This window comes from Leuresthes tenuis, unplaced genomic scaffold (assembly GCF_036924035.1).
Source record: "Leuresthes tenuis unplaced genomic scaffold, fLeuTen1.0.hap1 SCAF_15, whole genome shotgun sequence".
Taxonomy (NCBI): Eukaryota; Metazoa; Chordata; class Actinopteri; order Atheriniformes; family Atherinopsidae; genus Leuresthes; species Leuresthes tenuis.
The window spans coordinates 5,255,623-5,282,151 of record NW_027325369.1 but is presented as its reverse complement, the minus strand read 5'-3'; the positions used below and the strand labels follow the sequence as shown (position 1 = coordinate 5,282,151).

General features: G+C 41.7%; 2 protein-coding genes across 3 annotated transcripts; one reads left to right on the top strand and one right to left on the bottom strand.

The window, feature by feature from the left end:
• Nucleotides 1-4,812: 4,812 nt before the first annotated feature.
• trmt61a (tRNA methyltransferase 61A) lies at nucleotides 4,813-21,679 on the bottom strand. Its single transcript, XM_072364944.1, has 4 exons — nucleotides 21,409-21,679; nucleotides 19,779-20,125; nucleotides 10,257-10,523; nucleotides 4,813-5,516 (listed from the first exon to the last, which is right to left on the bottom strand). Exons 2-4 carry the CDS (start codon nucleotides 20,107-20,109, stop codon nucleotides 5,203-5,205), a joined length of 912 nt encoding a protein of 303 aa, XP_072221045.1. The 5' UTR covers nucleotides 20,110-20,125; nucleotides 21,409-21,679; the 3' UTR covers nucleotides 4,813-5,202.
• Nucleotides 21,680-22,165: 486 nt separating this feature from the next.
• ckba (creatine kinase, brain a) lies at nucleotides 22,166-25,837 on the top strand. Of its 2 annotated transcripts, XM_072364942.1 has the most exons (8): nucleotides 22,166-22,306; nucleotides 22,709-22,910; nucleotides 23,707-23,861; nucleotides 23,953-24,085; nucleotides 24,622-24,793; nucleotides 24,873-24,996; nucleotides 25,094-25,283; nucleotides 25,494-25,837. In XM_072364942.1, exons 2-8 carry the CDS (start codon nucleotides 22,718-22,720, stop codon nucleotides 25,670-25,672), a joined length of 1,146 nt encoding a protein of 381 aa, XP_072221043.1. In that variant the 5' UTR covers nucleotides 22,166-22,306; nucleotides 22,709-22,717; the 3' UTR covers nucleotides 25,673-25,837. The 2 variants fall into 2 exon arrangements, with proteins under 2 accessions (XP_072221043.1, XP_072221044.1); XM_072364943.1 differs by lacking the exons at nucleotides 22,166-22,306; nucleotides 22,709-22,910 and adding an exon at nucleotides 23,400-23,592.
• Nucleotides 25,838-26,529: the final 692 nt, after the last annotated feature.

Here is a 26,529-nt window from a genome sequence, read left to right as displayed (position 1 = left end):
GGTTGCTCTCAGGAGCTCAGTGAATTCCAGCGTTTTACTGTGATAGGATACCACCTGTGCAACAACTCCAGTTGTGAAATTTCCTCGCTACTAAATATTCCAGTCAACTGTCAGTAATATTATAACAAAGTGGAAACGATTGGGAACGACAGCAACTCAGCCACGAAGTGGTAGGCCACGTAAAATTACAGAGCGGGGACAGCGGATGCTGAGGCGCATAGTGCGCAGAGTTCGGCAACTTTCTGCAGTCAGTCGTTTCAGACCTCCAAACTGCATGTGGCCTTTAGATTAGCTCAAGAACAGTGTGTAGAGAGCTTCATGGAATGGGTTTCCATGGCCGAGCAGCTGCATCCAAGCCATACATCACCAAGTGCAAAGCAAAGCAGATGCAGTGGTGTAAAGCACGGCGCCACTGGACTCTAGAGCAGTGGACGCGTTCTCTGGAGAGACGAATCATGCTTCTCCATCTGGCAATCTGATGGACAAGTCTGGGTTTGGTGGTTATCAGGAGAACGGTACTTGTCTGACTGCATTATGCCAAGTGTAAAGTTTGGTGGAGGGGGGATTATGGTGTGGGGTTGTTTTTCAGGAGCTGGGCTTGTCCTCTTAGTACCAGTGAAAGGAACTCTGAATGCTTCGGCATACCAAGAGATTTTGGACAATTTCATTCTCCCAACTTTTTGGAAACAAAGTGTTCCAACATGAATGTGCACCAGTGCACAAAGCAAGGTCCATAAAGACATGGATGAGCCAGTTTGTTGTGGAAGGACTTGACTGGCCTGCATAAAGTCCTGACCTCAACCCAATAGAACACCTTTGAGAGGAATCAGAGCAGAGACTGCGAGCCAGGCCTTCTCATCCAACATCAGTGTCTGATCTCACAAATTGTCTTCTGGAAGAATGGTAAAAAATTCCCATAAACACACTCCTAAACCTTGTGGAACGAGTTGGGAAGAGTTGAAGCTATTATAGCTGCAAAGGGTGGGCTGATGTCATATTAAACCCTATGAATTTAAGTTCATCACTGCAGACACTTCCCCAATCCACCTGCCAATCTGCTCTACCGCCACTCGTGAATAAGCCCCCACAATACTTAAACTAATCCACTTAAAGCAACAACTCACTGAGTGGACTTGAGTGGGCACTCCGCCCTTTTTCCAAATGAGGAACCAAGGCCTAAGACATGAAAATGCTAATTCTCATCCAAGCTACTTCACATTTGCCTGCAAAGTGTTGCTGGAGGTCTCTTCCTAATTAAGCCAAAACAACCACATCATTTAGGAATTTGGGAATGTCCACGTACATTCCCAATCTGATGAGTTGGAGGTTGATCCAGTTGCTTTTAAAGGTCAGCCGTTTGTCAGCCGTTCTTGAAAATCGAATATAAAGTGATAACTTTAAATATAAAGTTGTCTGGCAAATTACACATTTTTAAAAATAGTGTATAAAAGAAAGTGCTTCTGTTTTTTATTTACGTATTATAGGGTTTTTTGTTTTCTATTCACGTACCAAAGGTATAAAAATAATTAGCTATTTCTATGGTGCTGCCTCCCTTTGCCGTTGGAAGGTGAGCATCGAGTTTTACTTTTTAAGAAAAGTTAACTTTAACAACGATGTTCAGGAAGTCAAGAAGAACCTGGGCAGTTCTGAGCTGTTGTAACAATAGCGGGAAAGTTTAACTATGGGAAAAAACTGCATGTGGAAAAACAGACTTCACAGTCAACAGAGATTTGCTAAGTGTGCAAAGAGCCAAGATGTTTGACAAAATTGGGTCAGGAATATGAAGAGAAAACACTTTGTCCCCAATGACAGTATAACAGCAGGTTCTGTTCACTATAGTCTAACTGTACTGATTTCACAATGATTTAACCTGATAAACCTTAACATTCTAACATTCGCTATGCTAGCTAACACTGATGGGTTAAGACACTCCAGGGACTACAGTGGTTGCACAGGATAAATGTATTCTGTAAACTAATTACTGAGTTATTGTGAAATTTCATATTAGTTGCTGTAACTTGTGCAACCTAATGACCACAGAGTGAAAATGAGCAGGAGACACTGAGTGACTACAACCCACCTTAGCCGCAAAAGAGAATATGAAGCTGAAGCATCAGCTTTATTGGACACATTACTGAATTCTTGCTTGTACTTAGGGTGTCTTTTGTATTCTAACTTCAAGATAGTATTTCTACGATCAAACTATAAGATCAGCCTCATAACTCAGTTAATTTCTGCTCCTCTTAAAAAGAATGCTAACCAGGTTAAAATACATATTTCTAATGAGTTTCCAGATTACAACACATCTTTATTACATAGTTACTTATGAAACCTACTGTATATGCTGCTGGGTTTATATGTAAATATTGTATCTTGTTTACTTTAATAAATTGGCTAAACAAATGTGGAGTCAGATTTTGCGGGAATCAGATTTTGGAAGCAGCATGATTCACTTACTCCTGGTTAGTTCCATTATCTCTCTCCTTTTCATTTCTCCATTTCTTTTTTCTTCTCCACTAGATGTGGCCATCTTCAGCCAAACAAAACGAAAATCAAACGGGTAACATTGGTAGTAGGCAAAGGTAGCGGGAGAGCCATCCTTACAAGATGGCGCTTCCGTCTCAGAATGCAACACAGCGTGATGTACCTTCACAGCGTCTATAACAGCACCGCTAGAAGATGGAATACACAACTTAAAATGACCATATTTGTGTACTTAGGTGAAAGTTGTAGTTTTCCGTCTGACCTGATGGTGTCATTATAGTCTCTAATCACACTGACTCATCCCAAACACAGATACAGAAGTGTGTCTGTTTGTCCTACAGTGTGAAGGTGCACCTTTAACTGCTGAGGCCTGATTAGAAAAGAGACCCTGCAAAAAAGTACGTTCGAGTGAAATCTGAACCACCTCTTATCTGAACCACACATTTATAGCTATTTGAAATATGTAAAGATATTTTTTTTCAAACATTAACAATATAAAGACTATATGCAGACAGCACTGGCGATGTACCAAGCAGCGACTGCAGCTCTAAGCAGACTAAACCTCATTCAAAACTCACAACTCTCCACTTACCAAGACTCCATACAATTTCACAGAATGAATCAGCTACCAACACCCACCTCTGACAGGGTCTATTACTCACATCCTCTACCCATACTGCCTGCTGTTGTGGGAATATACAAGCCAGACAGCTCAAAACACTCACAATCATATGATTTAGCAGAACTAGCTGAACACATTTAGCATCAGTCGCTGCACAATTTAGTCCAAAAGAATTTTGTTTTTTGCTGTCACTAAACTTTGATCTAAATTTCTGCTCGTGCCTTGTTGTTATGTTAGTGGAAACACTCAGGGTGAAAAAATCACTTATCTTAACCCAGCAAACTGTAACAGCCACAGAGCAGCCCAGGATTATATTATAAACCAGACACACTAAATACAGCAGCAAGCTTTGATCAATATGAGGAAGACTTTTGAAGGTATTGGAAAATATCATGTCACCTACACATGGAATGTCAGGTTTCTCAGTCAGCACAATCTGTAAAGCTTTGCAAAGACAAACTCCTTCCTGAGATGACAAATGAGAGCACTCAAGAGTCCAAATAAAATACAGCAGTAATGATTTTCCGGCGTACCGGACCTCTCCAATCAAAGAAGGAAGTGGGAAACCTCAACAGACTATCTCATCTGGTGAAGTAAGTCAGGTTGGTTACATAACACTGAAGATGATGTGTGGATGCTTGGGTGGTGATTAAAGCACCTCAGCCAAAATGTCTGACTTTTTTTTTTTAAGTGGAGCCTCAACAGATGGATGATATCTGCAGGTTAACAGGACTCATTTCTGCAGTTGCTCACTTGTTTCCTGCTTTTTGCTTTAAATTTTCTTGTATAGCTGTGGCTTCTACCTCCAAAAGCAAGAGCTGGTTAAGTCTGTCTCAAACACAGACCAAAAAGGGTCTTTACTTTATAGGAGTACTTCCACAATTTCCAACACTGACAGAATATATATTCATGTTTGCACCTTCGGAATGTGAGTCGAGTGTGAATGTGAAGTGTGCAGAAAACCTTAAGACTATGAGGAACAGGGAGCTGAGGTGGACTGGGTCAAAATGTTGTTCATGCTGTGTGAAAGTTTGCTTTAGTGTTGCTGTTGTGTGGAAACAAACTGGAACATGTGCAGTGCCATCAGGTTGTCGGTAAAAATTAGACCTCTAAATTCTAGTGCCTCGTACTGGTGTTTGTTTTTACGTTCCCTCTGTTACAATCTGTCTAATGATGTTGCATCAGATCTAAATACACTGCACAATAATAGTGTGCAAATCTTACAGAAGCCACCGTAACTTCTAGCCTTGAGACAGAAGAGATGAAACATTTCTGAAGGTTTTGTCTGGAAAATTTAAAGAGACAAAGACTTGACCAATGAAATTCCCTGAGGCCCCCCAATTGACTTTTTCCAAAACTTCTGACCACATCAGTCTTCTTCAGAGGATTTACTTTGCTCAGTTGTCACGTATGTAGCTCTTTGTATTTTCTGTTCTACTTATGGTCACTTAAAGAGTGAAAATAAATAAAGAAATGGATTTGGAGAATTTAATGTGGTCTAACTAACGTTTCCAAGGTTAATGAACTTTCAGAGGAAGAAGAGCTTCAACCGCTGCAGATAAAATTAAAACGGATGCTGCTCTCAAGTTCAACAAATAAATCCACAGTCTCTAAAAAGAGCTGACGAATAGATTTCAAGGACAGATTCAATATTGATTCAGGTCAATAAATCAAACTCAAACAGGCTGATGCATCAGTACAACAAATCCTTTTACACATTTATTATAAATGCTCAAACACAAAAGTGCAAAATGGAAGAAAAAAAAGATACAACTACAAATGAAAGTAACTATTAAAAGATATTTCAATAAAAGTGGAGGTGGTTGATCCCAGACTTATAAATCCTATTCTTCACAAATTAAAAACTCTGTCAGCTTGATTTTCACTCCTGCTTGATTCAAGCAACAAACTGGTGCCAAGAGATGGATAAAAAAAAAAGCATTATGTAACAAAACTGTAAATCCTCTTGACGTTGCGGTGCACACTGGGACCTCAAGGAGCCTGGTACTCCTGCTGGATTATTAGTTTTAGAAACGAGAAAGGGGGATTATAAATGGGACTGTGACTGTAAAAAAAAAAAATCTCGCTCCTGAGCTTTAGGATCTTGGTTTTGTAGCAAAGGTGAGGTACCCAGTGTGACCAGGTATTTCTCTGGGTGGTGTGGTGGTCTTCAGGGTAACGGAGGCGTGGTTCGGAGCGGCAGGGGGAGGCGGCTTCTCCGCGACTTCCTGCTCACTCTGAGCAGGGGAGTCTGGGCCGAAATCAGGCAGTGGTAGGGAGACGGTTCGGACATCGTGAACTCTCAGCAGGACCTCCAGAGTGCTGATCTCCTCGAAGCCATGATCGGCCAGTGCCTCACATGTCCTCTGAACCTGCTCTATACACGGAGAGAAGGAGCACACCCGACCTCCTGCAGGAGACAGAGAGAGGCAGATTTAATGAGCCATTCGCAGTTTCACTGTACCGGCTGTGTGTACTTACACTTGCACGGCTTAATCTTTGAGACAAGCATATGCTACTGGCAGGATCAACCAGGTAGCCCCTCCGCAAGGGTGGACGCTGCTGTGGAACAACTGTGAACACAATGTGCCCCAAAATTTATGCAGATCAGAAGTAACAAATGTGCACAGCTCTTTTAAGCATGGATTTGTTTTCCATTTAGATCGGTCGCCAACTTCTGACGATTCACAGAACCTCTAAGAGGCTCAGAGCATTCCCCATTTAACTGGCCTCCCATGTTTCTGGGACATTGCAATGGTTACCCAACCTGGAGGGTTTGTTTTTGGTATATTAAATGGATTTGCTAAAAAGTAAAGAAAATTTTAAATCAGTTAAGATCAATTTATTTAGCTCTTTACTTTCTTTGGTGTTAAAATATCAAACCATCAGACGTATAGTTAGATATACTGTCAACACTCTGGGTTACAAACAGAATGTCTGAGGATAAAAGCCCAAACATTACTCACTGCATGACGACTTAGTCGAAGACACTCATGATCACATTTGTCCACAAATCAGTTTCTCTCCAACCATCAGTATAAGAAAGTGTCTTACATTCAAAGAATTCCATCTAAAAAAACATCTCTGACCAAATACAAATAATCGAGATTCCTAAACTCAGTAAGGATTTCAAAGACTAACTCTAGGGAAACCCACGATACTACAACTCACTTAACAAAGCGCTTTTCTTACACCAAAAAACACTATCAAAGCATATTTCTTGCTTAAGAAAGCATTCCTGTGATCCGCTGGGCTCCAGGCTGTAGTTTGTGGATCATCCGGGGATGAAGTGGTGATCTAATGAACAGAGATCACCTATGGGCAGCGTCCTCTCGTCTTTTAATGAAACCCTACAGTGACCGCAGCAGGAGGTCGGAGCAGTGAGCCAAGAAAACTTTCACTGGCTGACCTGAGGAGCAAAGAATGTGACCGAGCGCTGCAGCTGCAGAGGACTGAAGTTCCGGTTAAAACAACAAACCATCTTCTTCAACCATAAATTTAAAGTTCAGAGAGGTGTTGTGTCGTGGATGGATCATTGGGGCTCAACTAAACCTATGACAGCCAGCTGAGAAAAATAGTTTTCTTCCTCATCCAGCGGCCACAGAGCAGGAAAACTTTTCACTAGTCATGCTTTTAATCGCATTCATTTCCCTGATGAATCCTTCCCTCTCTGCTGTCATTGTGGTATTACATATTAACTACTAAACACTCCACTGTGTTCTTTAGCTATTATCCAACTGTGTTTGTCTGCTGGGGCTGGGCACATCGGGTACAAAAGCTTTTTAAAGCCTTGTGATTGAAAAACTGCTTCCTGCCGCAGCCAAAACCACAGAGAGCCAAGAGTAAATTAAAAGAATGAAGTTGGAGGCAGACAGCTAGACAAAAGTGAGCTTTAAAGGACCTGAAAGTGTGCATCAAATTTTATCAAAGTCAGTCCAACAATTGTACAGATATTACAGCCTGAATAAGATGGATCAAAGGACAGACGATGATCCAAAAGCCACACCAGTGAAGGGTCTAAAGACTTGTTTAAATACTGTGGTATCTTAAGCCTTGTTGGGCATGAGTGAGTGCAGGTAGAGTGGTTGTTCACCAGCTGAAAGGTCCGCAGCCGCTTCATGTGTCCTTGGGCAAGACACTGAAACCCCACATTGCCCCAGTTAAGCTTATCTGTGTTTGATTCTAGAGAAAAAGGTGCAGCTGTGTTGTATGAGTGAGTGAGGAAAACACTGTAAAAGTGCTTTGTAGAACCTTAAAGCCACTTGTGCAAATAACCACGCCCTGCATCTCTGGACTATGCCCACAGGAACTCATCAGTGAGTAGGCTCGGTTCACACTGAATCTTACTGTGTTGCTGAGCCTATATTTACTTAGACTCTTCATTCCAAGCAACACAAACACACTTAAACTAATAAAATCTTTACTTTTCTGGAGGATCTCATGTTTCCAATCTCTATGAAGTGAATTAAGGAAATTCAAATGATAGTTTTTATAATCTGCAGTGCATCCAAAGGTTGAAAAACGTGTTGCAGCTTAACCTTTACCAGGGAAACGCGAAAAAGAAGCCTGATAAGAGATTGTGTCAACCCTACAGAGTTAATTTATGAAATGAACACTAAGTCTGCAGAGGGCAGCCTTGAGTCTGGAGTCAATTGTGTCTGGTAAACATTACATTAAACCACAGCATGTTTCAGATTACTGTTGTTCCTTTGGCAAACAGGACCACCACTCTCCCTCGAAACGGCCACAAACTCAATGGTCTCCTAGCAGCCAGGACAATACACAGAGAGAGGTTGGGTTGTTCATTACACAAGCATGTCTCCAGCAGTTATTAATATAATTGAATACCAACTTAATGTTCAAAACCTAGGAGCTATAAATGCATAAAACTATGATTCCTTGTCCTGAAGTCCACAGTTCCAAGTGTATTAGTTCATGGGCCACGTCTGCTTCATGCTTACATAACAACAGCCATAAGTCTGAGAGAAGCAGGGCGGAAGGGGCGGCCTGCTAGGATTCAGGGTCCCTCTCGCAGAGCAGCTGAACCGGCCCCGGGATGCAGGCCAAGACACTGGGAAAATTACAACTTACACGGGGTAAAAAAAAGGAAAGAAGGAAAAGAAATATTTCTCTCCTTCTGTTCTTACTCTGAATACTCTGCTGAAAAACAGCCCACAGAAAACTTTCCCTGAGTCTCAGAGAAGCTTCAAGCCGCAGTCACGCCATGAAGAAATTCTTCTGTAACAAACATGAAACAAATTTAAACAAGTTCAAAACTATTACGACACTGTGAAAAAAACGGAAACCGTAGCGATTCTTAGCTACGGAGGTACGAAAAGCATCCTTTTCCTACAATCCTCGAGTCACGCATCAGACATAATGACATTCTCAGAAAATGTAACGTTTCAGTGTTCAGTGTCTCCTCATGTGAGTCAACTGACCTACACAAAACATAAGGGTCATTCAACGGATTAATTCACTTTCCACCATAAAGCACAGGACTCCTCATTCACTCCCCTCTGTGATTTTGCCAACTTTTGCATATTTTGGGCTTCAGTTGAAGCATCAGCAGAGGTAAACTGGTGAAAACATCCAGTTCGAGCAGTGGAAGCCTCTCCATGTGGAGCCACATCCAGCCGCTCTCCGCTTGCAGCAATACCCAGTATGGTCATGGGACTGCTGCTACAACGGGGATCTGGCAGCACTCTATCTGGATCAGTGTGCGTCTACATGCAAGTGTGTGCATGTGAGGACCAACTTCTCATGAAAGGAATATGCAGCAGTGGCACCATAAAAGGAGTAAGAAAAGAGGTGGGAGAGTTTCAGGGCATCACCCTCGCTCCTCCTTGAATTCCTCTTCATAGGAACAACTCTTTCGTTGTGAGGAATCTCTGCATGTCCTCTCTTTAAGACAACAGATCCTGTACAGCTTGACCACTTTGAGTCACATGATTATTTATTTTCATTTATGAGAGTAACATAATTATGTTTTGCAGCATTTGATCGCTGCAAACACAAGCATGTTACCATTAAACTAAGCACTAAAAACGCATTCAGGGCCAGTGAAAATGTTCATGGATCATACATGTCAATAACACAATTGACCTTTTTAATGGATTAGGTATAAACCATGACGTGAAAGCTATACAAATTTAAGTAAATTCCATCTTTGGAACTGGACTGATGGTGTCAGGAGAGAAAATGTTCAGTAGTTCAGCCTTAAACATGCAGGATGGAATTATTCAGAAACCTTGAGACAACTTCTTAGGAGCTGGGGTAGTACAAATGATTACGAATGATATTTATTGGCTGTGAAGTCAGAGGCGAGGCGAGGCGAGGCGAGGCGAGGCGAGGCGAGCCCCCCCCCCCCCCCAAAAAAAACAACTTATTTTACAAACTCAGGGGTAAAAGCTCGGTGACCGTGAACTCAACTCACCGCCTCAGCCACAGACAACCTGCCTGGGCTTGCAGCAGTTGTCCCGGTTGTCACCGAGACCACACAATGCTTTGTGCCTGACGGGATGAGTTTATATTGTGTTCTGGTAACTAGGGACCGACAAGCAAAGGATTGATGGCAATTCTGTAAGTGCCGAGCAGAGCATCACAGCTGGGGGTGATGGATAAAGTCAAGGCCTGTGCTCAGTCACAGTCATGTCCCTGTTGTTCCAGGACGAGTCATAGAAAAGTCATCATCAGCTGGGCTGAAAAATCTCTTGGAGGATCTTCACCGAATCCCTTTTCATTGCCTGTAAGAAGTCCACTTTAAAATGTTCACGGGAAATAATAACGTTACTCATACAAGTCAAGATAGATATGTAAAAGTACCACAGTGAGCTCAGCTATGGCATGACATTTGCATCCCAAGACTAATAAAAAAAATAAAAATTAACTGAGCACAGAAACATGAGATCAAAGGTAGAACACTATATTCTCTGCTTTCTTTCTGTGATCTGGGTCTCTTTTCCCAGTTTTGGTGCTGAACTTTATGGTTCTTTTGGACAGACAGAAAAGGATTGAGTGCAACAACTGGCTGAAATTGTCCCTACACTTGTTCAGTTGAGTGCTTTTTCACTGCACATCAAGGAAAACCTCAAGGGCACAATGAGTCATACACTAAATTAAAAGATCTGTCATACACACTCCCTCTTACCATGCTTTTTCATGGCAGTCTTGGCATGTCCCACTGCCTCCCAGGGACTGGGGATGTCCAGGAAGACAGCGTCGGCCACACCCGTCACTCCAAACCCGTCCTTGCACACGTCCTGGTTCCTGACGGTGACCAGATGATCCACATGGTGCTCCTTGAACTCTTCGGCCACCTTCTCTGCTCGCTGCTGGTGGAACTCTACTGTGTGCAGGTGACCGGTGGGGGCAATGGTGCGAAGGAGGGCGTGGGAGAGGGAGCCACTACCCGTACCTGGAGACAACAGGGAGGACGTGATCAGAACAACAGGGCTGAGAAAAACTATTTCAATCTATCGAAAGACCTGATGATGGCAGAAAACACCCCAAACTGTTCCAGACATTCAAATATTTGAAGCATTGTGACAGAAAAAGGTTGAAAAGATTGCTCACAGTGATTCAGACAGGAAATTACTATTAAACTCCATCCCGTGTATGTATGAAGCATCATCAGCCTTTGATGACACTTATTGTTATCTGCTTCATGCATGTTAGTCTCATTCTACTGAGTGACATGTATGAATGCAGATTTGTTTTAATGAAAACAAATCTTCACTCCAGGTTCAGACAGAGTTGCTTTCCTCTATCCCGAGTGATTCTCAACAGCTCGCAGCTGTTCATTCATCCTGCTCTCACATTTTCACACTGCTTTTCTCTCTTCTCTGGCCCATAAGTGGATGCTCCATTTCCAAGAGGACATTCCTTTCCCTGCAGCAATCCAGTTGGTGCCGTAAACAATGGCTGCTAATATACAGTTTGTGAGAAAGGGATGTGTGAGGGAAGAAAAGTTACACTGGTCACGTGACTCATAGTCAAGGCAGGGTAATGGAGTGTCAAAAACACAGCGAGAAGCCAGCAGATCCCATCCTCCACCCGTCCTCCTCCTTCTTCTTCTGACATTATGTCAGCGCCGCCTTTGTTACTGTGGCGACAAAGAAGGCAGTGTTTACCCGACAGCAGCACTCTGACTTGCTAAAAACCTCACACTGTTGGACCGGATGGTGAGTGGCTGCTAACAAACAAGAGTAAATGGGTACTGAATGGATTTGACGATTGCAGGACAAAGAATAAACAGATGAGAGAGGAAGCACAATAAAAATAAAAATCAGCCCCATGAGGAGCAGAGATAGCTATGTTTAATTGATCAATTTATTATGGCATCATAGTAATGACAACGTTTTTTATCTTCACAGGTGTGGATCTTACAGCTCTGTCACTTATCTGGAGGTTCTGTGTGACTGGACTGATGTTAAAACATTTATAAAAATAGAAACCATGTATGACAACGGTAGCATATCTACTGTATGTTCCCAGGGTCCTAAATCCCACAGTAACTGAAACATATCCATATGAACACAAGAAAAGCAATGGCTATCATTTTTTACCTTAATTAGTGAAAGTTTCGTGCCTCAGGTCTTAACGGGTTAACCCTAATCCTACCCGAATGCCCACGTGAATACAGAGCTGTGGAGGATGTTTTTCAGCTTCCTACTCTCAGCGATATTAATCTGGGGAATATAGGACCCTGGGAACATAGGAACGACTCCCAGACGAAGTTTAGGGCCATACTTTCGGTCTTGCCGAATGAACTGCTTTAGCTCCTTGGTGGGAGGTTTCTTGTGCGTCTTGCTCAGTAACTACTTGGTAATAATCTGTGTAATTTGGTGGAAAGTTGGATCAAAGAATAAGAGACTGGCAAGTCACAATCAATATCACTGATATGATGAAGATATCAATTTTACATTTGACCCTTTTCTATGATAAAACTTATTCATTTCTAAGCCAAGCTGGTTACAGTGAAAATAGTGAGTAATGTATATATGACAGGTCTGGAGCCTAAATAAGGAAATAGGCAAGTTATTGACTGAAGCCTGTTGTTTTTAATGCAAGTCTGATTAAATTTGCAACTAAATATACCATAACTGTGCTTCAGTAAGTCTGGAAACTTTGTCACACAACTACCATGACTCTAAAATGCATAAAGCATGAAGTAGAAAAGACTGTTCCAGAACAATAGCTCAATTAAAAATGGATCTTGAAGGTGATGAGTTTATCTTAGTCCCTCTGTCTGAAAGGTCTGTTTAAGAGGGTGCCCACACACCTTTTCCTCTTAATCACTTTTCATGCTGTCCAACCTAATTATTCTTACTTTTTAAAATGCATTTTCATGCGAGCATTCCCCTGATTGGAGTGTGTATGAGAACAGGTGCCGTTTGCGTTCAGAGCTATCCAATAAAACTACAAATATGCAGGTAATATCTTATTCATTCTTAGAAAAACACTAAATATATCATATTTACAATTTTTAAAAAAACACAAAAAGCAGAAAGTACAAACAACTGAGAAGCTTGAACTGGAGCATGTTATGCAAAATCATTTCATTTAGCTGACCAACTAAATGAGAAATAAACCAGTTTCAGAGCACTAAACTAAAATTCTGATGCATTTCATTGGAAATTATGCTACAGCAATGTGATAACTTGCACTTTCCAACTGTAAAACAGTTTGATAAAGTTAAGAACTAGCTGACTGGCGGAGTTTTGTTCTAGTGATGGCAGGATCCTGAGCGTAAACAGTGTCTGGATTCAGTCTGCATACACAGATGATCCGTCAACAAGGAACAAACTCTGGACCTCAGACTTCAAACCAGGAGGCTGACTGGTTCAGTTTCTATCAGAGTTATTTTTCCCACCAAAAATGGCAACAACATGAAAGAAGTGTGTCTCCAAATGGAGCCAAATTATTACACTGAGGGCAGTCAGCGCTACACAATGACGGCTTATCATCTGGCTGCTCTCATTTCTACGTTGCAACACAGTTTTTCAGCTTAGGAAAGCAAAGTTGGTGGATGGAAGCAGCTGAAAATGTCTCTTTTCTGCCTTCTTTAAACAATTAGTTCAGCTTAGAGGTTGTGTTCTGCAAGAAGTGTTGATTAAAGTCAGCAACATAACTGCACAAAAAAGCCCTTAAAAGCACTCATTTCCCCACATACTTCAAATAAACATATATTCCCTTAATAAATGAACAGGTGAATGAATGATCCTCATAAATCACAGCTTTCTCTAAGATGTAATGAAAAATGCATGTAAATGATCAAGTAAAGTATGTGTTCAGCTTATACTGTACAGCCCCTTTCATACATGCTCTGATTTCCATACATTTGGTAGCAACTGAAAGTGCTGCGGTCACATTAATGGGCAGACACATTTATTTTTTATTTTTTTAAACTCTACACATGACTTCTGAAATCCACCAAACCACTAAAGCGTTACATTTGGCAAAAAGTGCATTTGCTGGCTCTCTTCAAGTAATTTTTGTTCTTATTCCTCAACAGAGTTCAACATGGTTACCGGCAGGATAAGAGGCAAAACTATGACAAAGGTCAAACAACTTCAATTATAAGGTGGCAACTTAGAAAATGTAAGCAACAGCGTAAGATCCTACCATCATTAACCCACCAAGGTTTCTGAACGCTTCAGTAAAGCACTTAATCCTACATGTTGTAGTGCAGCCACTTGATGGCCAAATACAGGTGACCTCAGTTATTCTGGTTGATGTTGAGACTATCTGGAGCTGGTGTTTGCTGGTTGATGATTAAAAAACTGATACATAAGATTTTTTGCATTTTTTACAGTCAAATGTGATTGTGGCTTCTTTTTTAATTGAACTCATCTACATCCTAGTATGGCTCATAATAAAAGTCTGTTTTCCTAGGACATGCAGTATGGCTGGTAGTTGGATCACATTTCCACAACAAGATCAGACTGAGACTGCATACCTCCACCAAAGCGGAATTAGAAATAAATCCTGGATCCAGATGGACGTCAAAAGCTTATGAATTACAACCCCCAGCCTCTGTGCATGGGCTGTGTGCTCTACCAGTTGAGTTATAGAGGCGCCCCTGCTGCATTTATTCCTGATCCACATTGAAAGAGACAAAAAAAAAAAAAGAAAAGAAAAAAAACGCCATTTTGAAATTTGCCCCTGGTTTGCTTTACAGAGCGAGCTTCAATCAGCGTTTGTATCATCTGCATTTGGGAGGCTGAACTAGTTTTTCAACTGACTGACAACTTCTTCCTTCTGGCATGAATGTCATTAACATTAGGAAATATTTGTCAAGTATACGTGCATGGGACTTGGCCAAATGTGAAGGCCTCCACCTTTAAAGTGACTCTTACATGACTTAAAGCTTGAGCCTGGTTGGCATGACGATATCTGAACAGACAACAACATATGACCTCTAATCTCTGCATACATATTAGCCTGACCATTATGAGTCATAGGTGAAATGCTGATTAGCACCTCAATGACAAATAATGACACCCAAGTGTTGCTCTGTGTTGCTCATAAAATGGATTTGTAATGCTAGAGCTTGTTTAGCTTTCATGCATGTTTGCATAAAGTAAAAGAGCAACGTGAGACCAATGCAGATCGGGTCAGGCAGACCTCTCCATATAGCTGCTGTAAGTGCTGACTAAACAGACTTTACACTCAAGTCATTCATCACCCCGGACAATCTAAACCAAGCACGATCAATAACGTGACATGTGGTGCAAAGGCAGCAGTAAAACAGGATGAAGCACTGCACTGCACTATATCTGCACAATCATCCCCCCCTCTTTGCTGCCCTTGGACTTGGAGAAGCTTCCATCGCACTCCAACACACTCCGACACACTCAGAGTGATTGCAATCAAACAAAGTGCAATGGAGCTAAAGACAAAGCAGTGACTGAAGGAAATACCAAGAGAGTTAACGGGACAACAAAATGTTGCTACAAAATAGATTACATAATGTCTGAATGCTCTGAAACATCTGTGGCCGCCCCATGATCCTGAATCACAGCTGAGGTTCTGCGAGTGAAAAACATCTGGCTGAAACTGAAAGGTGTGAAAAGAGAAGAACACTACGTACTTCACCTGCCTGATGAAAACATTTGCAGCCAAACTAAGCTGTAATAAAGCAAAACATCTCATCCCCTGAAAGAAAACTCTTTAAATGGCCTTCGCCCCGCCTTACCTCTCTGAGCTGCTCCATCCTTACACTCCTGCCTCGGGTCAGCTGACCAGCTGCTCCTGGAGGGCAGGAGTGTAAGGCTAAACGGAAGCTCAGAGGAGATAGAACCTTTTCTGCTGCCGGTCCTAAACTATGGAACGACCTCCCATTGCACATTAGAGGCCCTTCACTGTCCATTTTTAAAACTCGTCTTTAAAACCCATTTTTATTCCTTGGCTTTTAACCCAGCATGAAACCGTTTTTATTATTGTTTTTCATATTGTCCTTATGTTTTATGTCTTAGACTTCGTGTTGTTATTCATGTACAGCACTTTGTCTCAGCTGTTTTTAAAGGGCTTTATAAATAAAGCTGAGCTGAGAAAGAAGAATCCTTCAAATAAAAGGTTAATTTTGTGTAATCTAACCAAGAGTACCCAGACAAAGTCCAACAGAACAAAATTGTTTCTGTTTATTCACATTCGACAAACTCTTTGAAAAGAAGAAATACGTTTTCTTCAACAAGCGTGAAAAGTGAAGCGGACCAGTTTCAACTACTTCAAGACAGAAGACAGAAGCAAATGATGCCAATAAATTAATTAATTACAGAGAATTATTATCCATCTTTACGAGTGTGTAAGAAAACCATCAATGGAGCCGTCTACACAGGCAGCAAAGAGGCTTATGCTTCACTCGTAGATTAGTGTACAGCTGTGACTCAGCCCTTTGTTTTCTTTCAAGTATGTCACAAGTATGTATATGAGAGCTTACAGCGCAGACAGAACCACCACCCGCTGGCCCGTGAACCTGAGTTCAGCGTTTGACTGTCACAATCTTGACCTTTTTTTTTTTTGGAGCCACAAGCTGGGTAGCTTTAACCTACCTTTAAAGGCTAATATCTCATTATGGATGCATTTTTTCAAACTTGCCTTAAACACATTGATCAAAAGGAGTAAATTAAGCCAATGACATGATAATGACAAGGTAAAAAAAACCACTGAATCCACATAATATCTAACAGGGCTCAGTCCACAGCATTTGCTTTGGTCTTCTTGCAGTGATTTTCCACCCAACAAAATCTCCAGAACATAAGCAACTGCCACTGTGTTAGTGACTGTGTGTGTGTGTGTGTGTGTGTGTGTGTGTGTGTGTGTGTGTGCGTGCTAGTGAATTTGTCCTTTTTGCTGACCTCTATGCTTTTTTCCACTTGCTGGATACGTACAGATGCAGTGGTACTCATATCAACACAACAAGGAGCCTCATCTGACCCCCCCCCCCCCCCCCCCCCCCCCCCTCCTGTTTTGTAAACACAACAGTGTTTTTCACATCACATGCTGCCTCTTGTGTGCCTCCCGACACTCGTTCCCACATTTGATGTGCTTGTGTGAACAGTATCTGTGGAAAAAGATCAGATCGAACTGTCCGCAGAGTCTCTTGAACGTCTCTGGTGCTCGTGTTTGAAAATGGCTCGAGTTAATGCTTCGGACTGCTGCTGTACTTCATGACTGTTTCATGTATAAAGTTTGTTTTCACACCATCACATACAACACATGGTGTTTGCAATATCTCAGTCACATCACAGTGTAGCTTTTTGGCATTATCAAGCCAAAATCATTTGCTGACTCATCCAAAATTTCTGATCAGTGTCACAGGAAGGCTTCAATGATCTTTTATTTAAAAAGAAAACTAACCAATAGTTCAAATGGTCAGACAAAGCCAGAGTGGACCTTTTACTGAATGGATACCATGTGCTGTTATGATTACAAGAGGCTTACTTTTGCTTTCACTCACACAAGGATAAACAAAGAATTGGTAAATGAATGTAGTAGATTAGCAAGTCATAGTGATGCTCCTTTTACAAGCTTCTTGGTCATAATGTCTCCAAAATCAACTATCATATGGAATTTCTATGGTCACACGACAGCCTGGTTTGATGAATGAAGCTGTTTTTGAATGAAGAGGAGTTTTGGAACCAGTCCCGAGCTGTGAGTCCTCTGCATTTTAAGGTGCTTCCACATCTTTTCTATACAGGCTATAGTCATATAGCATTATATCTAAGCTTATTATCGATTAAATAACTCAAACAATATTTATTTAAATACCCTTCGATAATTATTTAACATGACTGTGTAATTATAAAGACTCTTTCTGCTCCACAGCGTCATCTGAGGTCATCAGCTACAGCACTGAGCCGTGACTTCAGAGTAGAAGCCAAGTGAACCAGAGGCATGTTTAAAAGTAATCTTCTGATCTATTTTATTGCAGAACAACATGATGTCAGGAGAAAACTGTAACTCTAAAAAGGCCTTATAGAGTTTTGTGCGGTGAAGATCATATTTTTAGTTAATAACAACTACGCTGTTACTGTGGTGCCACTAAATTCTCACAAGTGACAGTGGCGGTTCAGTAAGCTTGTGTTTCACACAACCGCTGCATGCTGGGAACTACCGAGACCCTACGAGGACTTTAGTGCTGTACCTCACTGTGCTGTACTGTTCAATCTTACGAGAAGGGCAAACATTAAGTACAAACTATGGCTCTCTCCTTCACTTTAACAGCTATGTCTGAATGAAGAAACAGCAACGCCACCAACTAACTCATCATGTCTGAAAAGAGCTGAAGAGCCACATCAGCATATTCATTTTGATCAAAATAGGACTGTGCAATATGAACTGTACACAGTGCACATCTCTGCATTCAACAGATCTCTTCCTGGAGGACTGAAAGGCTGAGAGGTGTAATCTCTAAAGCAAATTTTGGTTCTACTCAATCATCTCCTCCCTGGCCGACATGCCTGGAAAACCTCCAACAGTGTCTGAGCTCTTCATCCCCATCCTGTCTCTAAGAGTGAACCTATGTACCATACGTTTGTGTCCACAAGCTCGTTCACTCTGTCACTATCCTAAGCTCATCAACATGAGTCAGGGTTGGAACAAATTTCAATTGATAAAACACGACAACAATCACATATATTACCTGCATTCCTGCTGATGCTGCATCAGCCACCTGTCAAACCAGCACACTGCTTTTTCCCTGCCATTCACATGTGAAACACTCCTTTTGGAATGTTTAATGTGCCCAGATTTCAATGTGCAGGCATAAGCAACTTTCATGCTAGAAAAATGGATGGACTGGATGAGGATTGGGCTGCACAGTGGTGTGCCTCACAATAAGAAAATTCCTAGTTCAAATCTCAGCTGGGGCCTTTCTGAGTCGAGTTTTAATGTTCTTGCATGTGTGGGTTCTCTCCAGGTAATGTGGCCTCCTCCCACCATCCAAAACACGCATCTTAGGTAATTGGTGATTCTAAATTTGATCCTTGGAGCGAGTGTGAATGTGCGTGGTTGTTCGTCTTGGCAAACTGTTCAAGGTGTACCCCGCTTCGCACCCAAAGGGACTGGGATAGGCTCTAGGTATGGAATAAATAAATGGCTGATGCTTGCTAAAACCATTCCTTAAATAGACCAGTTTGAACCAGCATAAACATTTCCAGATGCAATTAGAGATCATGAGACAATAATCCAATGTGCCTATAACTTTGAACCATTAATAACAGTTCAGGCATGACCAAATTATCATAGGTTTCTCTTGACTTTGATCAGTAATCTTCCTTCCCCTGCACCAGTGTGATTTAAAAAGACAAAAGGCATATCTCCAAAGTAGGCCAGGGAAATTAGCAGAGAAACTAAAGAACTAACTAGAGATTAAAAGAATGTCACAAAATGAGGGGTATGGAATGAACTGATGTCAATTTGTTCCTGTTATAATCTTGATGAGGAGTTTATTTTCATCATTAACTGCCAGTCAGTACTGTCAGTAAATGTTCAAGAAACAAGAGCTATGAGATGGATTCGTTTTAAAGATCAGACCTAATTCCAGTCACAGTTAACAGGGTCTTAACTACTAAATAGGGATTTGTCTTTCCTTCTCTCCAAAAGAAAGGAATTTACTTTCAAGTTTGACCAAGTTTACCTGGTCAGATTTAATACAGCTGCAGCTTGGCATCTAAACCAAAGACAGGTTAAACTACAGGTTACTGGAATTATTCTAATAACCACTTTAAAACTAATCTGCATTGGACAAAATATTCATAATAGTTACAATTAAGATGTAATTGTTCTTAAAAGCAGAAAATTATGTGATGGACTGGTGACCAGTCCAGAGTGTACCCTGCCTTCTGCACCCTAAAACATAAAATGTTAAAAACTCTTTACTTTTTCCAGTAATAAACAATGTCAAAATAATAATTTTACCCTTCAAACCAAAGTACATGTAAGTACTTCCAAATTCAAACTGAATTTCAGGATAATAACGTTCAACATACATTTGGCTTGCAAGAAGAAGAAAAAAGAGGAGATTGTGAAGTTCAATATCTGAAAACAAAGATAAAACTAGAACATTTCAATGTAGCAATTTGTGTCGCTTTAAATTAAAATTGACAGGCCCGTTTCCTTTGAACAGCCACAAAAATATTTCACGAGAACATATAGTGGCCCTCACCTGACTCGCACACGACAGAACCCGGCTTCAGCTCCAGCATCATGGTGATGGTGGCAATGTCTGTGGTGTACAGAATCTGGGTCCGGTGAGGCAGGGAGACTGTCCACAGTTCTGGCGTCGGGTGAAGCACGTAGACCCACCCGCTTTTACCGCAAGTTACCTTTGATCCGTAACGCTGACCAATCAGGTCTGTGGAGTGACGAATCACTCCATAGCGCGTCTGTGTTTGGGAGCCGGCCTGCACCTTGACTGGCATCGCAGAGTTGTGGTTCAGGTACACAATGGCAACATCCCCATCTTGGATCAGGTCTGAATATTCGACAAAGCTCATGGTGAAGACAGTCGCTCTGCAATAGAGTAAAACATTAATTTAAGTGTGTTTTATTAATGAAAAAAAAGAAGTGTGTTCATGTCACAACAGACCAAAATATAAAATTTCTCAAAGGGGTGTAAGAATAGAAAAAGAGCAGTTTGATTAAACTGATGCGAGACAAGTTTGTGATCACTGATGGGGCAGTATCTTTGGCTAATAGTTCAGAGGTCACGTGAGCCATGTGTGAGGAACACTTTATTCAGTCTGTCCATGTCAGGTAGCTATTGATAGCTCACCAACAGTCTGCAAATATCATGTAGATGTTTTGTCAACACAAACAGTAGATAAATGAGTGAGCAGTTTTTCCAGTTACTGCAATCAAAGCGGTCCAGCTTAGAATCAAATCATCCGGCACATATAGTGCAGGATCCGTAACAGGGAATCGAAGACCTGGATCCTTGATTTTGGTCGAATAATTTCTAAGTGTACATTGTAGACTTTCCACCAACTGCAGCAACATATTGGCTGACCTCCAGAATGATTGTATGAATTTGTCAGTGTTTGGCAATTTGTCATTGCTTTATCCAGCTTCAGTCATTGTTCTATCGAGCTACTGTTAATATATATATATATATATATATATACTTTTTTTTTTAAACATCTCCTGTTGCCAACATGTCAGCGTTGCCTTAGTAACTGCTCTGAAATCGCAAAGTTGCCGGTTGATACCGATGTCACGCGCACTGACCGGTACATTCAAACCGTCAAAAGTTCGACGAACTGTTGAAATTAACTAAACTGAAGACAAAGGACACAGTGAATCTTTCACTCGGTGCTTAAAGGAAAAAAAGAGACGGCAATATGTCAGACAACATGGAGAGGATGTGAGTGAGAGTAATTATTAATTACAAGTATAGTATTTTAAGGGAAATTTACAGTTTTTAGCCTTGAAACAATATTTAACGTTTGGTTACCCAAGTTCTTGGGAATGTTAAATGGTTCTGGGTTTAATATTTAATTAGCCAGCAACCTGGAGCTTATTAAAGCTATAATTACTGTGGATGGAAGGGGGAAGGAAAGGCAACAGGCATTAAAATTGGTTAATATAGTACACTTTTATAACTGACGTTTACAGTAGTCGGTTAACCGTCGTTGAGATTGACATTCGACAACGGTGTCGTGGCCGTTAGCCTACAGACCTACACCAAAATTACGGAGTCATATTTTACTACTACTTAAAAATCAACACAACGTTTAACAGTAAATATACAGAGAGGTCACAGTGGCAAAAAAGTTACTTCGCATTAGATAACTCACCACAGTTTAGCGTTTGAACGTTAAACGCTGTTCGGCTTGCTAGGTATATGCTAACGTTAGCAAAGCTAGTTTCCGTTACCCTTCGCTAACTTGGCTGAGCAAGCAAAAAGAACCGTTGGAAACTCTGAACCTTTCTTCTTCGTAAGTGGTACTCTTTGTCTGCTGAGTTAAAACAAGCAAATACCAGCATCCATAAGGGACAAAAAATGCTATATTACTCGCATGTGGAAAGTGGTGACAGCTACCCATTGACTACCCGCACATGTGGTATTGTTTTCACAGGAAGTTGAGTCGAAAAGACCGGATGATTCCCCTCCTCACGAATTTGTAAACTAGTAATACTGACAAACCCGAATCAGAGGAACTTTGCAGATGGTTTGCGAATCTGTTATCGAAGACGCCTGATTTTTAATGGTTGCACTTGAGAAAAGTGTGAGAACACAACACAATTTGTTGATTTACATCTGCTCACTTGAAAGCATATTTTTCTTCTCTTTGAGCTAAATAGGGGTGTTTTACAGCAGCACGGTCCTGAAAAGGATTAAGGCGTTCGAACTGGATCAAAGACTTTTATTTCAACATCACTCTGTGGATTTTTTTTTTTTTTTTTTTACAAAAAATGTGAAATAGGACAGAAATACCAACGTACATAAAGAGTCCCTGCTCGAACCAATTCCGCGCGTCCAATTGAATGAATGGACTACAAATAACTGGCCAATGGGAGTAGAGATGGTCTACTATAAATTCCAATCTCTTGTCACAAGTCGGTCTGGAAAGCTGCTGCGACGCTGCTGGTGGTTTGTTTGCGAGCTCCTCGGTCGGAAAAATAGGGATCTTTGTATCATCCCCAAGTAGTAGTGGAAGTATTAACAATAGTCCACAAATCCGAAAACAACAGGTAGGGGTTTATTTGTTTAGATTGTGTTTAATGATGGTTAGCATGGCAGATGATGTTGCTTTTTGGTGAAGAAGAAATAGCTGGGCGGTTCAGACAGACTTATTTTTTTATACATATATTAATATATATTTTGAATTGGACCGCTTTCGACATCAATGACTAATGTTAACACGAGCAGTTTTATAAAGATGATTAATTTTAGGACGATTAACGTTTTGAAAATCCGTTTCTGCAGCATACGTCTGCATTAAGAACACACGGTCCAATGCCGCAGATGTAATCGCATTTCTGTAACTCATCCTAATCGCGGTGTGAGCTGTAGGCTTGATGCTGATTCTCTGGCTTAGGCTGTCAATTTGTTCTGCTGATTTTCACCGTCTCTTCCCTTAACCATCCGCCCAGGAAACGGCAATGCCTTTCGGTAACACGCACAACCAGATGAAGATGAAATACTCCTCGGAGCAGGAGTTCCCGGACCTCAGTAAACACAACAATCATATGGCTAAGATCCTGACTCCTGCTATCTACGAGCGGCTGAGGAGCAAGCAAACACCCAGTGGATTTACTCTGGATGATGTCATTCAGACTGGGGTTGACAACCCAGGTAATAAATAAATGAATTTGGGGAAAAAAAAATAAATAATCGAGCGGCCTTTCAGCCAAACTGCCATCTGTTGTGCCCGATCAACCGCATTTAATAACCGCATTTAATGACCGCAGCGGCGCCCTTGTCCTTGTTCCTGCTGAGGAACGCGAACTGCTTTATGCACTGTGACCTAGTCAAGGGAATAAACTACGGCCAACATTTCCAGACATATGGAGATTAGATTCTATAAAAACAGCCTTCCTCCCCAAAAAGGGCCTCCATTATCAGGACAATATTCCACAGCTTTACAGCAAATGCTGAAGATTACCAAAGTTATATAATGGCTGAAAAGCAGCAGCTGATAATCCTCTGCCTTTAGGTTTATTATGTATTGCGAGTATTACAACATCCAGTGCTGTTAATGTTTGGAATATTGAGAAAGCTGGGGAAAACCTGTTTAAATTAAGTTGGGCAAGCAAGTTGCCCTCGCACTAGACTGTGTTTCTGTTTAGCTCTGAGAGTATGGCAAAGCTGACACTGAAGAGGCTGTCAGCTGAGGATGAGTTCCCAGATTTCAGTCAGCACAACAACCACATGGCCAAGTTCTTAACCCTGGATATTTACAAGATGCTGAGAGAGAGGGCGACACCCAACGGCTTCACCATAGATGGTGTCATTCAGACAGGGGTTGATAATCCTGGTACAGTAACGGTCCCAACCTTACAGATGACACTCGGCACATTGCGTCAGTGGTGATGTAAGTTTGCCTACCCTGCCCATTGTCTCTCTTGTGATCCACTGACACTGTGTTCAGGCCACCCCTTCATCATGACTGTGGGCTGCATCGCTGGGGATGAGGAGACATATGAGGTGTTCAAGGAGCTGCTGGACCCTGTGATTGAGGACAGACATGGAGGATACAAACCCACAGACAAACACAAGACTGACATCAATTCGGACAACCTGAAGGTACCTCAGCTTTGCCATTATTGCACTAGGATGACTATGAGGCTGGAGCTGAACTGAGTCCAATGTTTTTTGTTTTTTTTTTTCCTTTAAGGGTGGTGACGACCTTGACCCCAATTATGTTCTGAGCTCCCGAGTTCGAACAGGCCGCAGCATCCGCGGTTTCTGTCTGCCACCACACTGCAGCCGAGGAGAGAGACGGGCCGTGGAGACACTCTCTGTCGAAGGTAAGTGGAGGAAGGTGGTAATCGTCAGGGCTGAGTCAGTCTGTCCAAACCAAATACTGTTCTCCACACAGATGGAGACATGACTGTACATAACAGATTATATAAAAGAACAGGTTTGTGTCCCGGGACCACAACGTTGGCCAGTGCAGAGAAACCTGCTTTTAAAACTCATTGGTGTAGCGTTTGACGCCCTCAAGTGGAAGAATGAATAATGGCACGGTCGGACGTAAAGCTAAACTGAAAAGAGTTGCAGTTCTTAACTGATTAGTCTATCTTTATGGTTACTTGGTTAAGTAAAAATTCCTCAGTTTCTTAATGTGTGACAAGATTACTTTAGTCTGAATCTCTTTGGGATTTGGACAAAAGTTGAGATGAAGAGAAGCGCAATATCACAGCTTAAAGGCTTGAGTGGGAATACTTTCCTCTTTTGCCTAAATACAAATGGCCTTCGAAACCAGTTCATCGTAGGCTGAAGTTACAGCCGACTTTAGCCCGAACTGACTTTTGACATCTGTCCATTAAACTTGTCCCTGCAGCTCTGGACTCTCTGTCTGGAGACCTGAAGGGTAAATACTATGCGTTGAAGAACATGACAGACGATGAGCAGCAGCAGCTCATCGACGATCACTTCCTGTTTGACAAGCCGGTGTCTCCTCTCCTGCTGGCCTCAGGAATGGCCCGTGACTGGCCAGATGCCAGAGGCATCTGGTAAGAACTTCCATGTAATTAAAAACTTTAATTTGTGAGTCTTCATATTGGTATGGGAGTAAATGTGCATTTCCTTTAGGCACAATGATAACAAGACATTCCTGGTGTGGGTGAATGAGGAGGACCACCTGCGTGTGATCTCTATGCAGAAGGGAGGCAATATGAAGGAAGTATTCACTCGCTTCTGTACTGGACTCACAAAGGTTGGTAGGAAATCAAACGAGTCTTTCATGAGCATTTTCAATTTTTCTTTATTGAAGCATTAACAGTCTAAAAGATTAACCTCAAGCTATTGTTTAGATTGAGAACCTGTTCAAGGAGAAGGGCCATCCCTTCATGTGGAATGAGCACCTGGGTTACGTCCTCACCTGCCCATCCAACCTGGGCACTGGTCTGCGTGCAGGTGTGCATGTGAAGCTCCCAAACATGAGCAAACATGCCAAGTTTGAGGAGGTTCTCAAGAGACTGAGGCTCCAGAAACGTGGAACTGGTGAGCTTGGCCATCATGCTGTCAGTGTCTTACCGCTCGCGCTTCTGCCAGCGCTCTTCTTGCTTCTAGGATTTTAAAATGACCTGTTCTGCACCTGTTCTAAATTGAAACTGTTGGCAGTAAAATGTCTAGATCAGAAAGCCTGAGAAACGATGCGTCCAAACTTGGTGTAAAAATGGGCTAAACATCAGACGTTTCCTTTGCCGTCAGGTGGTGTGGACACTGCTGCTGTTGGAGGAGTGTTTGACATTTCCAATGCAGACAGACTGGGTTTCTCTGAGGTGGAGCTGGTGCAGATGGTGGTTGATGGAATCAAACTCTTGGTGGAGATGGAGAAGAAGTTGGAGAAGGGCGAGTCCATCGACAACCTGATGCCTTCCCAGAAGTAAAGCCATCCTAAAACTCACCCCTCCCTTGTCCCTTCCCTCCCTTCATCCTCCTCTCTGAATGACCGGCTGTCTTGGAATGCACTCTGTATCACAATTTGGATTTGTGTATTTAAAATGAAACTCTGAGGTGAAGAAATGAAATAAAATGTTCTGGTTCAAGCTGAACTGACTCTTGCGCTGACTTTGTTAAACATCGAGGTATTTGAGTCTCTGCACAAGGACTGTCATGAGTGTTTAATTTAAGCTGCATCTTGCTGTAAACTAAGTTTGGTTCTGGAAAGTAGTCAATGAATTTGAACATTTCTGCACATTTGCCTGAAAGCTACAATTTACAGTTCGTGCTCCTCTATGATTTGCTTCTCTCACATTAGAGTCAGTCTTTAAGACTGAAAAGGAACCATTACTGGGGCAGAGAAGCAGTCATTGAATCATTACTGTCAGTTTAGGAAACCTGAGCCCAGAAGATTCCAATTTAAGCTGCATTGTGGGAAATGTAGTAGCTTAAGTCCCAAGTCCTGGCACTTAACACTTTTAAATCTGTACTATTAAGTTTTTCACCCCAGAGGGGGGAAAAAAAACACTAGTGAAGCATCTTGCTACAAAGTTAGCAGCTGCTGCTGTCTGAAGACAGATGGCTTTCAAGTTTATCTGGTCTCTAATGTGTCTCTCAATCTCAGTTCTTGTGCCTTAAAGTCAAATTTAAGATTTTCCAGCATCCCACTGTGGAGATAACCAAAGTATTCCATCAAAATGAATTCCCTTCATCACATGCACATAAAGAACCAAAACCGCTTCATGATGGCATTCCAAAGCGTGGCAAAACTTTAAATCTCCCTGCTTTAGATATACTTTGCATC

Excerpts from the sequence above, each read along its gene's own strand:
- trmt61a (XM_072364944.1), bottom strand. The coding sequence starts at position 20,109 with ATGAGCTTTGTCGAATATTCAGACCTGATCCAAGATGGGGATGTTGCC. Across the intron at positions 10,524-19,778 it reads TTCTGTCGTGTGCGAGTCAG|GTACGGGTAGTGGCTCCCTC; the intron begins GTGAGGGCCACT and ends TGTTGTCTCCAG. Across the intron at positions 5,517-10,256 it reads GACTGCCATGAAAAAGCATG|GAGGTCGGGTGTGCTCCTTC; the intron begins GTAAGAGGGAGT and ends TGTCTCCTGCAG.
- ckba (XM_072364942.1), top strand. The coding sequence starts at position 22,718 with ATGCCTTTCGGTAACACGCACAACCAGATGAAGATGAAATACTCCTCG. Across the intron at positions 24,794-24,872 it reads CCAGATGCCAGAGGCATCTG|GCACAATGATAACAAGACAT; the intron begins GTAAGAACTTCC and ends CATTTCCTTTAG. Across the intron at positions 25,284-25,493 it reads GCTCCAGAAACGTGGAACTG|GTGGTGTGGACACTGCTGCT; the intron begins GTGAGCTTGGCC and ends CTTTGCCGTCAG.